This window comes from Arachis hypogaea, chromosome 3 (assembly GCF_003086295.3).
Source record: "Arachis hypogaea cultivar Tifrunner chromosome 3, arahy.Tifrunner.gnm2.J5K5, whole genome shotgun sequence".
NCBI classification, from domain to species: Eukaryota; Viridiplantae; Streptophyta; class Magnoliopsida; order Fabales; family Fabaceae; genus Arachis; species Arachis hypogaea.
In genome coordinates this window covers 21,840,440-21,858,530 of record NC_092038.1, presented here as the reverse complement: position 1 = coordinate 21,858,530, position 18,091 = coordinate 21,840,440, and the positions used below count along the sequence as shown (strand labels likewise).

Below are 18,091 nucleotides of genomic sequence, written 5' to 3'. Positions count from 1 at the left end.
CTTGATGGGTTTTCTTGATTTCGTCCTCTCAACTCTTCCTCTTAATTTGTTTCCTTTGACCATGTTATCTTCATGGATGATAACAGACTCAATATCCTGAAGAATCGATATCAAGTTAACACTTTTGGCTTCATGTTGTTTGCGAATTGCAGGTGGTAAACATTAGAGCAAGTAAAATACAGTTCCATCAAAGCAACTCCAACTCCTGCTTCAAATTTGATGCCTAGTATCATACACTTTAACATTCTTATTAGTATGAACTATAAAGAGAACATGTGTCCAATTTGTTGTAGGAATAGCAATATGTCTACTTCATTTGCCTTTCTCTTTTTTCTCACCAAAATCTTCCAATTCAAGAGATTAAGGATTAATTTATTCCAGATCGAAACTCTAAGAATTTACCGTTGGTTAAAAGATAATTTCATGTATAAAGTAGAATTTTAATTTTCGATACCTATTTAAATAAACTTGTGAACTAATAAGTCACTACATCAATCCAAGTTTATAACCTTTTTTTTAAGGTTGCTTGCATGTATTTACGTAAAGTAGCTTGGATTAAAAAGAGTGAATATTTTAGGACAGAATCCAAAATTGAACCCCAAGGGCAGAATTGAACATATAAAGCTCCCGACATAGTCGGTGTTCCTCTTTTCTAAGTGTGGTACGTAGTTGTCGGTATTCTACCTAGGCTTAACACGCCAGACGATAAACATAGAGAAATTAAGAGATAAGAAAAATCGTCATTTAGGCTTCGTACAGATATTGCTCTGGGACAGAAATATGAAAACAAAAGGATGGAAGCAGAGAAAGAGACTTTAGACATATATAAATTTCTCTCTGTATATTATTTGATAAAAATAATTATATAAATACAAAAAAAAGAATTATTTTGCTTTCATCTTCTTACTCTCACAGAAAATCACCATCTACCTTCATCTTATACCATTTTTTACCAATAAAAGTTTCTGTCTCCCTATCTATTACTGTGTCCCTCATTTTGGACTGGTTGATTCCTGTCATTCTTTACAAACATTTTTCTATCTCTGTTTTCAGCTCGAAATAGAAACCAGATTGAAAATATTTGAATCAAATGGAGTAAATCATCTTTTCGTACATTTAATAAGTCAAACAGGTGTTCTCAAGGGTATCTGTCACGTGTTCAGTAATCAGTACACATCTTAAATTCATGACGTGAGAAGCATTCTTATTAGTAGTACTGGTATAATTTAACTTATATACGTATATCAATATAAAATTTTTTTCAAGGGATTCGTTCCCTTATAGAATAATAATTAGGTAATTAATTGAGAATAAGAACTACTGAAATGAGCAGAACAAAACAAGCTTCACCGCATCAAGATGTGTAGCCAGCAAGATGATTATTACAATTACACGTAGACACAAAATTAATGATGATTGCCGACAAAATAGAGAACAAAACAAAATACAAAACAGCAGAGTAGTATGAGTATCCTAGGTAGATCGGGTGAAAATATTGTGCGTAAATGGAATAAAATGCAATAATATACTTACACAATCACATGTTAAGTTAAATGAAAGAATGGTTTGTAAATGTATTAATAAAATGTTTGGCTATTTTGCAAATATAAATGAAAGAGTTTGTCATTAAAATATAATAGATATATAATTATGTGAGCTTCGTAAGTCATAACCAGCGGTGATAAAGGAACAAGTTTAAGCACTCCAATTAAAATTTTTCATAACCTACAAAAGAACCCCTACATTTTAGGCATTAAATTAGAACTTAGAACTTAGAAGAGCATGAGCAACTTCAATTTAACAACACGGTAGAATTTAAAATCCTTTTTTATTGTTAATGTCAAGGAGTAGTGGTGCTCAATTCCATGGGGGAAAAACCCTCTACATACAAGTGAAAGTTACTGTCTTTTATTTCATTATTGCACTCGTTTATGATTCATCACCACCCCAATCCCAAAGATCGACACATAATTTCACGCGGTTACGTTCTTCATTAGTTGATTGGTTAGTTTAGAGGCTCAATAAATTAATGGCATATTGACTATGGTGTTCAAATCCAAATTAAATGGTTTATTTAATTCAATCCAATCTAAAAACGGACTAAAATCACGTTAATTTAGATTTAATTGGATTTTTTTTTTGTAAATCACATAGATTGAATGGAATTTTAAATCTACTTTTTAAAGTTAATCCAAATTATATAATATATTTGTTTCACTTTTTTTTTTTTGATAAATTTCGATAAAAAATGTCAAAACGAGTTTGTATCTAAATTTTAAATATCAAAAAACAAATATGATTCTTCTAAAAAAAATATAAACTTAACCTAAAAATTACTTAATTAATGTTAAAATAATTTTATGTCAAGATTTGAAAGTGATAAACTTGTGATAACTGACTAAGAAATAAATAATCAAATAGAAAAAATAAAAGTGCGAAATACTGATTTAAGCAATAACAACAAAACAAAATTCAAAGAAAATGCACAACAATAAATTAAATAGGCAAAAGAAAACGAATTAAAGATTGACTTATAATATTGACATGCACTTATCCTCTATATTTTTTATTCTGTCGCAAAAATAAAAAATTTTATAAGTTTATATAATAATTTAGTGTTCTGAATTGAAGTTTTGAACTTTTTCTTAATTTTGACTATTTATAGACCATAAGATTGACTGATAATAAAGTATATTGTCTACCATTCTATTTCTTTTTTCTTTAGTCATGACTTTATCTTGATCATGAAGAATCTTGATCTCCAAATTTTGACATCCTTACTTTCTTTGTTCTTTAATTTCTACGTTTGTTTACTTTGCTCTCAAATTTCGCACCTACGTCTTCCACTCAATTTAAAAGTCGAATAGCAAATTTTGTTGATCAAAGAAAGACAACAACTATCTTTTCGACTGACGCTTTTTATACTATCTTTCTTCAACTTTGACTTACCTATTTCTATTTTTATAGTCAAAATATTGCTTTTATGGTCAAACCCATTAGTAGTAAAAAAAATTCATTTTCGAACCAACAGTGCTATAATATTATTATTTTTATTATTATATTTACAATTTTACTTATAATATATTCATTTTATTATATATTTTTATATTATTCATATATTATTATTATTTAATAAATATTTTATGTTTAAAATGAGATTTATTTATTTATTTTAGCTAATAATTTTATTTCTATTGTTATGTTATTGTTGATTTTTTAAAATATTATTAAGAATTATTATGTCATTGTTAGTTATTTAAAATTTTATGTTGATATTTATTATATATATTTAATTTTTTTAATTTATAACACTTAAATTCAATCCAATTTAAATTTTTTGAAATTGAATTACATTGGATCAAATTTTTTACAAAAATTATTCAACCCAAATCGCATTATAAATAAAATTAGTGTTCAAATTGAATAAATTTTTAATTTAAAACCAATCCAAATTAAACCCACACACTCCACATATTTACCAATTTTTCTTCTTAGTTACAGCTAATAGGATTCAAACTCGAGACCTTTGAGATGAAGAGAGGACGAAATGCCGTGTGAATTATGACTTATTGGCAATTTTAGGTTCTTTCAGGGTATATTTGATTGAGATAATAATTTTACATTAAATTTATCTATAATTTTTATTTTGGTACTTCTAATTGAGTAAACATAATCTATTAACTATAAATCAAAAACAAAAACCAAAAACTGATTTAATTATTTTCTAATTTAATTATTTTCTAAATATTCTCTTATGTATTAGTAAATAAATTTAGACATATGAATTACTTTTATTTTGAAACATTAGGTGGGTTGGGTTACAGAGGAAAAAATGACTTGTAAAGTAATTCTTTGAGGATTTATATATTAACTTACACAAAATCTCCAATTGTATCTATTTTTTAATTCTATTTTGTATTTTTTATAGCACTTACTTGATTATTTATAAGTCTTTAAAAGAAGAAATATAGACACTTAACATTTAAATAATTAATATTAATTCATTTTTATTATAAAATTATTTTGTTAACTTTTTTTGTGGAGATTTTAGAATTTAAAATTAAAAAAAAAATTGTTGAGATTACCTAAAGACTTTTTAGTTGAACTTAGAAATAGTTCATACTATAATTCCACACTCTTACTTTTTTTTAACCTTTAGAAAAAATGAGTATTTATAAACATCTTACTTTTATATATAGAAATAACTAACAGTCTAACACATACATATTTGATTAATGCTAACAACTCCTGTGTTACATTTTTGGTGTATCCTATTCCTATGAACAAACCTCATTAATAATTTTAGAACAAACCATACATTACCCTTTACCCCTATAGCTACTACCAATCTATATCCCACAGAGTCTTGCAAAAAAAATTTACATATAGGGATGTTTATTTCTATCTACTATAAATTTATTTGGTACATGCCAGTTACAGATTCTTAGGGATTTAATCTTACTAGATATTGTAAACCCTGTGATATCTAGTTTTGTTTGGTAGACATCAAAGTAGTGGTTAATTGGGAAAAAAATTTAATATGTTTCTAAATTAAGATTCATAAAGAATATGTATGGTATACAAATGTTTGACTTTTAGTGCATGTTAAGTCCCTTTAGTGGAGGTGGGTATAGTTTGTCTTTGCATATTTAACTTTTTAAAATTTAAATTTATCTTTCAATCTTTATATTTATCTTAAATTAAATATAATATTTAGACATAATTTAATCCAACACACGAAATACTATTTTGTTATTTTTTTTCGTGCAATAATGTATATTAATGATAAAAAAATGATTTGACTATAGGAAAGGATTACGTGTGACTGAAGTTGAAAAAAGTTATTAATAATAAGGACATTAGAGAAAAGAGAGAACAATCTTATGAAACACATACCCTTGCTTTTTCACAAGTCAGAGCCTATTAATGCCCACTTTGAAGTTTATACTTAAGGAAATAATTCCCAATTCCAGGATCCTAAGCTACCAAACAAGAGCAGGAGAACAAGCAAAAGTGATAGCAGAATCCAATTCCATTCCCATTTTAATTTGTACAAGCCAGGGGATAAAACAATACCGAAAATGCTGTAAAAATAGTAGGATATTGGAAAAGGAAGGAACCACAATAAAATGTATAAGTATATTAATTGAAGTGCTGTAATCTTTTTTATTCTTCTTCTTTTCTAATAAATAAATAAATAAATAAATAAGTCCATTTATGTATAGGATAGTGCCAGATGCATGCAGCCACTCAACACGTTTGAAACAATTTTGATTCCAAATTTTCATTGAATTGACAAGCTTGCACTATGAAAACGAAAAGCTCTTTAATTTCTGCACGAGGTCGGTTCATATTACTACTATTGTTATAAACTGCTATTCCCACTTTAAGCAATATGAAGTCATTGTAAAAATTTTAGCTGTACTTGATTTTTTAAAATAATCTCCGACTCTGTTGTATTATAAGTGACACCTCTTTTAAAAGTATTATTTTTAGAAAATTTAAGAGTGAAAGATATTTTTCATTTGGTGAGTTAGTTTTTGGGAATAAATTAAAAATTAATTTAATTGTTAATATGACATTAAAATCTATATGATTTAATCTAGTTGAACCAATCACATACGTAAAAAATGTGTTTATAAACTTTATAGTAGTTGGCCGAATATTGTTAGCGATAAATTTCATAACGCAAGTCTTTTGATTTGATCAACATAACACTGACTGGTATTGACAGAATTTTATTTGCCTGTGCCACAAGAAACTTGTGCTTAATCTCCTTTACATCCTATGATGTAAAATGATGTAATATCTTTTATAATTTTATTAATATCTTTTATCTACTTAACAAACTCGAAACTGAGTGTAATTTCAACATCATCAAACTAAGAGTAGTATCATAGCTTCATCGATCCAGCTAAAAAGGCAAAGATCATGTTGTCATGCACATTGCAGTGAAAATTTTTTCATAACTTTTGTACTGCCAAGAAAATGCATTCATTTACAAAGAGTAAGCTATGATAGAAAAAAAATAAAACAAAGCAAAGGATATATAGAGTAAAGAAATATCTATTTCATTCCCCCTAATATGTTCCAAATTTACAAGTGAATGAATCTAAACTATGTCTTCACTGTTTGTCATGGGCTTCTATAAGATCTCCCGTACAAAATAATAGTACAGAAGATAGAAGAATTGAACTAAGATGGATTGGAATTAGAAGTAGAAAAGAAGGAAGTCACTAGTGCAGGAGATTTTAGTATGAAATTCTCCAGACCAGTGAAATATTGAAGTAAGAGAATGAATAAAGCCAATTCTCTCCACAATTCTACCAATTCCTTTCACCCATTCTGTTATTTTCTCTTATCTCCTCCTATAAGTGTATCGAAAAGGAGTAATTTCCCTTTGTTGCCCTCGAGTTTCTATACTGCTGGGGTGTGTAACAGCTTCGTTATAGTTGTTTTCAGTTAAAGCTCCAACATTATCAACAGCATTGGAATTGCCATCACTCTGCACACAAGTATACATAAATAAATAAATAAACATATTTGAAACTAAATATATAATACATATGGAATGCACCTCCAATGAAACAGGAGGGAAATTCTAGATTACAACTACTATAATCTGTATGTTAATTCATGCTCATTCATTTTATGGGCCACAAATCAAACAGAAAAATGTATCTTTTAGTGAGATTATCCACATTGAAGAATGTCCAATTACTAATTAAATCTTTCGGACGAACTCAGTAATCGAAAAAAAAAAAAAAAACTATGCAGGATTAATTTCCTGATATTAAAAGATTTGAATAGATATAACACCAATCATCCTACCAGAATTAGAGCATATTACAAGTGTTTTATGTACTTATAGATAATCTATCAAAATGGTTTTTATGGCAGCGGTGAGAATCAAAGTTAGGTCCTTATGGGATTCAAATGATCAAACCCTAAACCTAAACTGTAAACGAGATGAGATGAGTTGATCAAGATACCTTTTTAGTTAGACCATGAGCTGACATAACTTCATAGAGCTTGTGCATAAGCATTTCTTCTTCGACCTATTAATTAGAACTTGAATTAATGTTGATGAATTAATACAAACATGTCACCCAGAAAAATAAATAATTATTCGGAAATTCATTGATACATGCCACCAGAAATTAGTATCACAATCCCAATAGAAACCAAAAAGTACTTTCTCTCTTACAAACATCACATTTGTTGTTTGTTACTGAAAAATGCATCAAACTAGGACTATCTAAATGAAGAATGTAATTTCTATTTCAAAGAGAATAGCTAAATAGTAAAAAAACACAAATTACATTTAGTGACAGGAAAAATCAGGATTAATGCTAAGCAAAGAACCTGAAGTTTTTGCGATTCATGGAGCATTGATCTATAGGCTTCCATAAGGATCTCATTCTGCTTATCCATATGCCTGTTCAACATAAAAATCAGAATCAAACTAGGTTCCCAAAAAAATAAAATAAATTGAAGAAAAAAAGAAGCACGACACAGGTTGAAGAGAAAGTACTTCAATAACTCTGCAGAGTAAGTTGGATCAAATCTTCCAGGTTCCATGGCAAAAGAAAAGAAACTGGGGTTTCGAACTGAGCGAGAATAATAACGGAACACGCTCACGGGATTCCTGGGGAAAAAGAAGCAACCAAATTAAAACAAAGATAGGTATGAATCCGCTAAAGCAAAGTGTGGAATGGCAAAATTCCAATTTCAATTCGAGCAATCATAATTGTCAGAACCGAATTGGTAATCGAACCGGTTAAACTACTGAATTACTGAATTATTGGTTCAACTGGTGAGTCACTGGTTGAACCGGTTAAGTGGTTAACCTGGTCCCATGTAAATAAAATATAAAATAGTCAACATATACAACAGCAATAACATAGAACAACAATGAACAATATATTACACTATAGAATAAAAAATTGAATAATCTGCCAGGAATCAACAAGTTATAATCAACCAAATATAATCAATAACAAGTTTAGAATTCAACTCAACTATAATACAAATTCAACTCTAAATCCCACTATATTCCCATCACACAAAATTACTGGATCTTCCTTCCATTTGCAATGAATTCAACTACTCATCTTCGTCTTCATCTGTTTCTAATTTTCAAATTCAAAATTTTCAAACACTGAATCCTAGCCTCTCCAAAACACTGTATACAATGGCTACCGCAGCATTCAACTCCACCACAGATTTGATCATTTCAATATCAGACATCAAAATAAAGACAGATTTGGGGATATTTTTTTAAAAGAGGCAAATTTATAATCACAAGCAAAAAATTTCAGCATTACAACGTTAATCAACAAATTATAATCAACCAAATATAATCAACAACAATCAAGATTCAACAAATTCAGTTAATCAACATCATTAATCAGTTCTTCGGTGGTTCACTTAATCAAATTATAACCCAATATGACAATAAGTTAATAACTGAATAAATAAAAAAAAATAAAAAAACATACCTGAGAAGTGGGAGACCAAGCACGGCGAGAAGGAAGAAACGACGGTGAGCTACGCCGGACGAGGACGCGACGGCGACGAGAGACGCAGTCAGGCAGAGGAGACGACGAGCCAGCGAAGGAGACGCAGAGGGGCCGACGCGAAAGTCACAACTCACGAGACGAAGCAGAGTAGCCTGGCGGTGGCGGTGGCCGGTGCTTTTTTGGGAGTGTGAGAGTCAGAGCATCAGAGGTCCTTCTCCTTCTTGATGAGATTCAGAGGGGGATGGGGCCTCGAAGAGGAAGAGGGTAGCTTTTGGGTTTTTTTTTTTATCTTTTTCAAAGTTGCAAAAACCGAATCGGTCACTGGATTAAATAGTCTAATAGTCGAGTAATTAGTTTAATAATTTAATAGTTCAAATAGAATTAAATCTTAGTTAAACCGATTTAATTAAATATATAATAAAATTATCCAAAATTTAAGGTATTATTTCATATATTCCAATTTCAATAATTTTTAAATTATTTCAAAGTTTCACAACATTCATAATTTATTATTGAAATTTATAAAACAATAAATTTTTAAATTCAAATCAAATAATTAGCAATAATACTAATGTGTCATTACTCATTACATTAACAACAAAAAATCAGAATAAAAAATATTCAACAATAATTTCAATAATAAAAAATAAGAACATTACTTCCATTTTACATAAATTGAATAGTGGAGATCCTCAAACTAATAATCATACAATTCTAATACAAAACAAAATTTAATTCAATTACAAATTTTTAAATCTTATGAATATAAGAGAGACAAAGTATATAATTATATTTAGTTTAAATTTTAATTTATTAATCAACAATTAATTCTAACTTTTAGATTTAAACTAAAATAAAAAACACAACGACAACAAAAATTAAACTGAATTCAATTTCAAACTCAGAATCTAAATTAAGAGAGCCAAAATATATAATTATATTTAATTTGAATTTTAATCCATTAATCAGCAACTGATTCTAACTTCTGAATTTAAACTAAACTAAAACCATAACAGTAACAAAAATTAAATTGAATCTAATTTCAAATTTAGAATCCAAATTAAATTGAATTTAGAATCACATAAGCATTCAATAAATTAAATAAATAATCCAATTCCAAATTTAAAACACAAATTCAGTTCAGAATCTTAAAAATTAATTGGACAAAAAGATGAAGCCAAAATTAATTTAGGGAGTCAGGGAGTAAAGAATACAGTGAACAACGATACAGAAAAGAATGACCAGGTTAGAGTCGAGGAGTTTACCACCGACGGCGTCGAAAAAGCATGCATCAACACTTGCGATAGAGTACACAGAGGCGAGCACAGAGGCGATTTGGGCGGCGAGCCATCAACAGAGACGAAGTAAACGAACCAGAGACAGAGGAACGTGGGTGGAGTGATTGACGCTGGTTGCGTCAACAAGGAGAGGAGGAGCCGAGGAGTGCTTACCGTAGAAGGGAGCCGACAAGATGAGCGATGTGCGACGGCGAAGTGAGTTAGGGACTTAGGGTTGCTAGATTGGACGATTGGTAGTGGTTAATGGATCAACTCACAAAATGCAGCGTTTTTGGCCAAATTCAGAAAATCGGCCAGGTCCTGGTTTGTTTCGACTGATCAATTACCGGCCAGTTTAGCAGTTCTGTTCCGATTTTTATTTCTGTGATTTTGGAGTATGACTGAACCGTAATTGCCATCGGTTTGCAGTTCGATCGATTCGACCGACCAGTTCAAACCAATTTTCAAAACCTTGGTTTATAGTATAAACTAGGTAGGTGCATTTTTTCAAATTCCATATATCTCGTTTGCAAACGAGATAAAGCCAAATAAAATTCGGTCTTATCTCTTTACCGTGTAAAAGAAATATGTAAAAAAATACAAATTGATAAATACGTTACAAATTACCTATATCTATAAATAAAATATTTAAATTATTTATTTAAAAAAATTATTCTTTTGTTGCTTACAATATTCTCTGTCCCGACAGGCTAAGGAATAAAAAATTGTTTATTATTACTATAATAGCATTTTTATGGCCCAATTTGATTTTTATGTCCAAAAAAATCTTTTATAGTCCAAAAAAATATAACAAAAAAGGCTTTAATGTGATACACTATAATAATTTCATTTTGTTCAATAAAATAACAAAAAATTGACCTTAATGTGATACAAAATAAAAAATCTAGAAAAAAGGACAAATAGATCCATAACCTTTTTTTCCTACGGACATTTTTGTCCTTGAGAATTAAAAAATACATTTACGTTCCTGATCCCTTCGAAATCTGAACAAATTTATCCCTCCGTTAAAGCGATCCCGTTGGACCCGACAAAAAAGTCTAACGTGGTTTCTGTTGTGCTGACCTGTCCGTTATGGGCGCACATGTGGCATGGACCTTTTCAAAACAGGACATATACATTCTCCCAATTCAACACAACGCCGTTTTACCAACAAGGTTACTTCCTCATCTCTTCCTCCTTCTTCTTCCTCCCATCTTCTTTCTTTTTCTCTCACAATGTGCACAGATAATAAGAGAGGAGAAGAGACACATTCACTGATAATTCACAAACTCTTAACACGGTCCCAAATGTCCACGCTTCAAGCTTCTCTTCTCTCTAAACCTTTCCTCTCATTCCCATTCTCATCTTCATACCCTTCACTTTGCCGCAACACATTCCTCTCTTTCCACTCCCTCATCTCATCTCATCCCCACCTCACGCGCCTCCGTCGCAACACATTCTTCTCTTTTCACTCCCTTACCTCATCCCATCCCCACCTCACGCACCTCCGCTCCCGCATACCCTACACATTCAACCTCGACAACAGTGTTACGTCCTCTTCTGAACCCCAACCAAAACCCCAACCTCAATCCCAATTAACTAACTCCAAACCAAATTCTGTCGAACCTGATGCTGTTGACGCCAGCGAGGTTCCAAATTCAAATTCAACGGAGGAAAAGATTGTGGTTTTGGATTGGAATGAGTCAAGTTTGGAACTTAGTTCCGAGAGCATAGTGTTTGGCAGCGAGAGTGAGGGAAAGAGTGCAAATCTGAAGAAGAAGAAGAAAGATGAGGATGGTGGTGGTATTGGTTCCAGGTTGCCATTTTTGGTGTTTCTTCTTAGAATTTGGGTGAAAGTGAGAGAAGCGGTGAGAAGGGAATTTTTGAAAGTTTGTAATTGGAGGCTATTTTGGAGTGGAAGGACGTATATGTCCTGTTTTGAAAAGGTCCATGCCACGTGTACTCCCGTAACGGCCAGGTCAGTTCAACGGGAGTCACGCCAGACTTTTTCGTCAGGTCTAACGGAATTGCTTTCACGGAGGAATAAATTTGTCTAAATTTTGAAGGGGTCAGAGACGTAAATGTATTTTCTAATTCTTGGAAAATAAAATGTCCACAGAAAAAAAAAGTTAGAGACATATTTGTCATTTTCTCAAAAATCTAATCAATTGTTCATATACATCACTATTTGGAAACGATCTGTTATCACACAGGAATTGTCAGATAGTTTAAAAGCAATATAAATACGCATTTACTCTTTTATCATGCCACCTATTTTTAGCACCTGCAGAAGAATGTCTTTTTCAGTACAATAATATATTCTTAACATTTTTTTGGATAGTTATCGGGCCAATTTTTTTAGTAATAGAAAAAAATTGCATGTAATTTAATATCATAGTTAATTAATATGTTTTTTTATATAAATTTTATTTGTTTTATTAAAAAAAGACCTTTAGATTTGAGCGTTAGATTTTTATAGTACACAAATCGGAGGATTTGATTTGTGATGAAATAAAATTTTGTTCGATATAAAGCTAATTGGGGGTCCAATTTGCATATTTCAAAAAATTTTCCATACTCAATACAAATTTGACCCTCAAATTTGTAAATTAAAAAAAAAACTATTGTGATATGATCAAAATAGATGCCCATTAATATGAGCAGTTGATTTTGTTTTCAATACTGAATGACTCAACTTCTCATAGCAAACATAAGTTAATGAAGTTGAAACTGTAAACTTCACATGCCTATAAATAGTGAAGAAATCTAAGGAACTATATACACTACAATAACATATAAAATTCTCTTTCCTTTCTATTTCTCTCTGTGAGTTCTTCAGTTACAATACATATAATATTAGTAAATATATAAGTTACTTCTATTATTATAGTAGGATAATTATATTGGTGAATATCAATACTAAAGCCTGAACCTCACTAGCTGCGTCATTGCACCAAGCGCAAATAATGTAAGAAACTTCTTTATTTAATATTTATTATATCTTTCTTGTTTATTTATTTTACAACACGTTATCAACACGAGACTCTGATCAAATTTTAGGAAGATTCAGGTAATAAATTTTTATTATGTCAAAACTCTCTCATCTTGAATTTAATGCTCTTGATATATCTAGAAATAATTATTTATCATGGATATTAGATGCTGAAATTCATCTTAATTCAATGGATCTTAGAGATACAATTAAGGTTGAAAATAATACATCACAGAAGGATAAAGCCAAAGTCATGATTTTTCTTCGTCGTCATCTTGACGAAGGATTGAAAAATAAATATCTCACATTGAAAGATCATGCAGATTTGTGAAAAGACCTTGAAGAAAGGTATAATCATCAAAAGACGGTGATACTTCCTTAAACCTGATATGAATGGACGCACTTGTGTCTATAGGATTTTAAATCCATAAATGAATATAATTTAGCAATGTTTCAAATCACCTTACAAATGAAATTACGTGGGAAGAAGATAACTGATAATGACATGTTAGAGAAAACTTTCTCGATCTTCCATGTATCGAATGTGCTCCTGTAGCAGTATAAAAAAAGGATTCAAAAAATATTCTGAGTTATTTTCTTGCCTTCTTGTTGATGAACGCAACAATGAGTTGCTTTTAAAAAATTATGAAGCGCGCTCAACTGGCGCCACTCCATTTTCTGAAGCAAATGCGGCAAATCATAACCTCAGAAGAGGTAAATGACAAGGTTTTGGCAACATGAAAAATTATAAAAGAAAAAAAAGTTATGTTCACAAGAGAGAATCTCACCAGAAGTGGAATAAAGAAAGAAATAATGGGAAAATAAATCAACAGAGGATAAATATTTCTGTTCTGGTGGAAAAGGTCATTGGTCGCGTACCTGTCGTATCCCAAGACACCTAGTCGATCTTTATCAAGCATCTTTTAAAAAGGTTGACAAAGGAAAGGAAACAAATTTTGTTTCAAATGATGTTGCTGAAAATTACACCACTCATTATATGTATCTGATTTCTTTGAGGATCCTGAAGAAAATATTGGTCATTTGATCAATGATGGAATAGTTTAATATGTGGGATTGTTAAGTATTCATGTGAATAAATAATGTAAGAAACTTTTTGTTAAGTTTTATTTTCTATACATTTGAATTTCAAATATGATGTATATCAATAATGTTTAATAAAATATTTATGAATTTCAAAATTACTGAATATGCCAAGATAATAATAAAATTTTAGTATATACTATATTTTTTAGAAAATTATTTTCAATTAAGAAAATAATTTTATTGTGCAAATATTTCTACTCATTTTATTATTATTTATCTTTGAAGAAAATGGCAAGGACATATAGTGAAGATGTTTGCCTTATAGATAGTGCAAGTTCGCACACCATTCTCAAAAGTAATATATATTTTACTCATGTTGTACTAAAAGAAGAATATATCAATACTATTATTAGCTTTGGCAATGTGATAGAAAACTCTGGAAGAGCTATTTTTTTTTCCTGGAAGAACAAAATTCATAATAAATGATGCACTATTGTCTACTAAGTCTCTAAGGAACTTATTGAGTTTCAAAGATATTTGTCGAAATAGATATCATATTGAAACCATGAATGAGGAAAATCATGAGTAGTTAAGTATTACAACTCATGATTTAAATAAAAATGTTATATTAGAAAAGTTACTCTCACTTTCATCTGGGTTATATTATACAAAGATTAGTGCAATTAAATCAGATGCCGTTGTAAACTAGAAGTTTACTAGCCCAAATGAATTCGTAACTTGGCATGATCGATTGGGTCATCAAGGAACAACCATGATGCAGAGAATTATTGAAAAATCCTATGGACATTCACTAAAGAACCATAAGATTCTTAAATATAGTGAATTTTGTTGTGCTGCATGTTCTTAGGGAAAGTTAATTTTAAAGCTATCACCAGTAAATATTGGATTTGAGTCTCCTGAATTCCTAGAAAGGATTCAAGGCGATATATGTAGACTTATTCATCCACCATGTGGATCTTTTAGATATTTTATGGTCTTAATAGACGCATCTTCGCAATGGACACATGTGTGCTTATTGTCTTCTCGCAACCTGGCGTTTATGAGATTACTTGCTCAAATTATTCGAATAAAAGCACAATTTTCAGAAAATCCAATCAAAGCAATTTGTCTTGATAATGCTGGTGAATTTACTTCCAAGCTTTTGATGCTTATTGTATGGCTAATGGAATAAGTGTTGAGCATCCAGTAGCTCATGTTCACACACAAAATGGGTTAGCAGAATCACTTATTAAACACCACCAATTAATTGCTAGACCCTTACTTATGAAAACAAATCTTCCAACTTTGGTTTGAGGGCATGCTATTTTACATGTCGTGGTACTTATTTGTTTAAGGTCAATAAGTTATCATCAGTTCTCTCCTATGCAATTAGCTTTTGGTCAGCAGCCAAATATTTTTCATTTAAGAATATTCGGGTGTGCAGTATATGTTCTTATTGTACCACATTCTCGCACCAAAATGGGACCTCATAGAAAATTGGGGATATATGTTGGATATGATTCTTCCTCTATAATGAGGTATCTTGAGATACAAACTGGAGATGTATTTAAAACCCGATTTCTGAATTGTCATTTTGAAGAATCAAAATTTTCAACATTAGGGGGAGAGAATAAGCTTCCTGGAAAGGAACTTAATTGGAATGCATCATCCTTGATGCATTTAGATCCTCGATCAGGGTAATGTGAACTAGAAATTCAAAAGAAAATACATTTGTAAACAATAGCAAATAAATTGCTTGATGCATTTTCTGATACAAAGAGAATAACCAAATCCTATATACCCGCTAAAAATGCCACAATTTAAATAGATGTCCCAGTTGGACAAGTGGCCACTGAAACAAATTTACAGCCAGAAGCGTAATAGGCCTGTTGGTTCTAAAGACAAAAATCCTCAAGAAAAGGTAAATACTATTCTTGTTGAAAAATACATAGTAAGGACACTTGCAGACTGCAGTTATCTAAAATTATGATATAGTTTTAATGCCAAAAGTTTAGGTACCTGAAAATTTTGAAAATAATGAGATCTCGATAAATTATGTCTTTACAAGAGAGAAATGGGACCGAAATAAGACAATTGTCAATGAAATATTTGCATGTAATGTGGTATTAAATATCATGCATGAAAGTAAGGATCTTGAGCTAAGAATAGTCGAAGAATGTTGACAAAAGAATGATTGGCCGAAATGGGAAAAAGCTATGAAGGTTGAGTTAGACTCACTTACAAAACGTGAAGTCTTTGGTCCTGTAGTCCATACACTAGAAGATGTAAAACCTGTTAGATACATGCGAGTATTTTTGAGAAAACGAAATGAGAAAAATGAAGTTGTACGCTATAAGACTCGACTTGTGGCACAAAGTTTTTCACAAAGGCCAAGTATAGATTATGAAAAAATATATTCCCTTGTAGTGGATGCAATAACATTGCATTATTTGGTTAGTTTATCCGCATATCATAAACTACATATGCATTTAATGGATGTGGTAACAACTTACTTATACAGATAATTAGATTGTGATATCCATATAAAAGTCCTTGAAAGATTAAAGACATCTAAATCATCCAATGAATATTCACAGGGGTTATACTCAGTCAATTGCAAAAATCTTTATATGGTCTAAAGCAATCTGGATGAATGTGATATAATCGTCTTACTGAGTATCTGGCCAAAAAGGGATTTAAGAATGATGATATTGCCCATGTGTTTTCATAAAGAAATTTATATTTGGATTCATTATAATTGCTATGTGCGTTGATGATTTAAATATCATTGAAACTCCTGATGATTTAAAAGAAGAGTTTGAGATGAAAGATCTTAAAAAGACTAAATTTTGTCTCGGTCTGCAGATCGAGCATACAAAAAATGTGATCTTTATTCATCAAACAACATACACAGAAAAGATCTTGAAGAGATTTTATATGGATAACTCACATCTATTAAGTACCGGAATGATTGTTAGGTCTTTGGATGAGGAAAAGGATCAATTCCTTCCTTAAGAAGAAAATGAAGATATCCTTGGTCATGAAGTACGGTAGCTTAGTACAATTGGAGCGCTAATGTACCTTGCTAATAATACACGTCCTAACATATCATTTACTGTAAATTTACTAGCAAGGTATAGTTTCTTTCCAACCAGAAGATATTGGAATGGAATCAAACAAATTTTTCGATATCTTCATGGAACGGTTGATATGAGATTGTTTTATCCTTATAGATCTAAGTCATAACTAGTTGGCTATACAGATGTAGGATAATTGTCTGGTCCACACAAAGAGAGATCTCAAACAGGATACATGTTCACATATAGTGGTACGACTATATCATGGAAGTCCACGAAACAGATGATAGCAGCAACCTCCTCTAGTCATGCTAAAATACTAGCGATACATGAAGAAAGTCACGAGTATTTTTGACTTAGGAGTTTGATCCAATATATTCTGGCATCATGTGGACTAATTGATCATAAGATAGCTCTAACTGTCCTGTTTGAAGATAATACAGCATGCATAGCTCAACTTAAGGGTGGATACATCAAAGGTGATAGAATAATGCATATTTCTCTCAAATTCTTCTTCACTCATGACCTTCGAAACCAAGAAACAACTGATGTCCAACAGATCTGCTCAAGCGATAATCTGACAGATTTATTTACAAAGTCACTTTCAAAATCCTCCTTTGAAAAATTGGTACATCAAATTGGGATGCGCCGATTTCAAAACATTCAATGATGTCGACAAGAGGGGAAGACTGTACTCTTTTTTCTTGTCAGGTTTTTTTCCATTAGGTTTTTTTTGACAAGGTTTTTAATGAGGCAATTTTCATCACAAGGGATTTTATAATCTTTTTCGTTCACTAAAGTCTTTTTTCATTAGATTTTTCTTTAGTAAGATTTAACGAGGTATAATCCTAAATGTGCATTTAAGAGGGAGTGTTGTGATAAGATCAAAATGGATGCCCATTAATATGGGCGGTTGATTTTGTTTTCAATACTAAAGGACTCAACTTCTAATGGCAAACATAAGTTAATAAAGTTGAAATTGTAAACTTCACACGCCTATAAATAGTGAAGCAATCTAAGGAACTATATACACTCCAATAACACATAAAATTCCCTTTTCTTTCTATTTTTCTTTGTGACTTCTTAAGTTGCAATATATATAATACTAGTAAATATATAAGTTACTTCTATTATTATAATAAAATAATTATATTGATGAATATTAATACTAGACTCTTT

General features: G+C 30.7%; 1 protein-coding gene across 2 annotated transcripts; it reads right to left on the bottom strand.

The window, feature by feature from the left end:
* Nucleotides 1–5,946: 5,946 nt before the first annotated feature.
* LOC112789823 (uncharacterized) lies at nucleotides 5,947–10,281 on the bottom strand. Of its 2 annotated transcripts, none has more exons than XM_025831886.3 (6): nucleotides 9,788–10,281; nucleotides 8,502–8,811; nucleotides 7,535–7,648; nucleotides 7,366–7,438; nucleotides 6,993–7,058; nucleotides 5,947–6,505 (listed from the first exon to the last, which is right to left on the bottom strand). In XM_025831886.3, exons 3-6 carry the CDS (start codon nucleotides 7,579–7,581, stop codon nucleotides 6,359–6,361), a joined length of 333 nt encoding a protein of 110 aa, XP_025687671.1. In that variant the 5' UTR covers nucleotides 7,582–7,648; nucleotides 8,502–8,811; nucleotides 9,788–10,281; the 3' UTR covers nucleotides 5,947–6,358. The 2 variants fall into 2 exon arrangements, with proteins under 2 accessions (XP_025687671.1, XP_025687669.1); XM_025831884.3 differs by having other exon boundaries at nucleotides 8,502–8,857; nucleotides 9,788–10,253.
* Nucleotides 10,282–18,091: the final 7,810 nt, after the last annotated feature.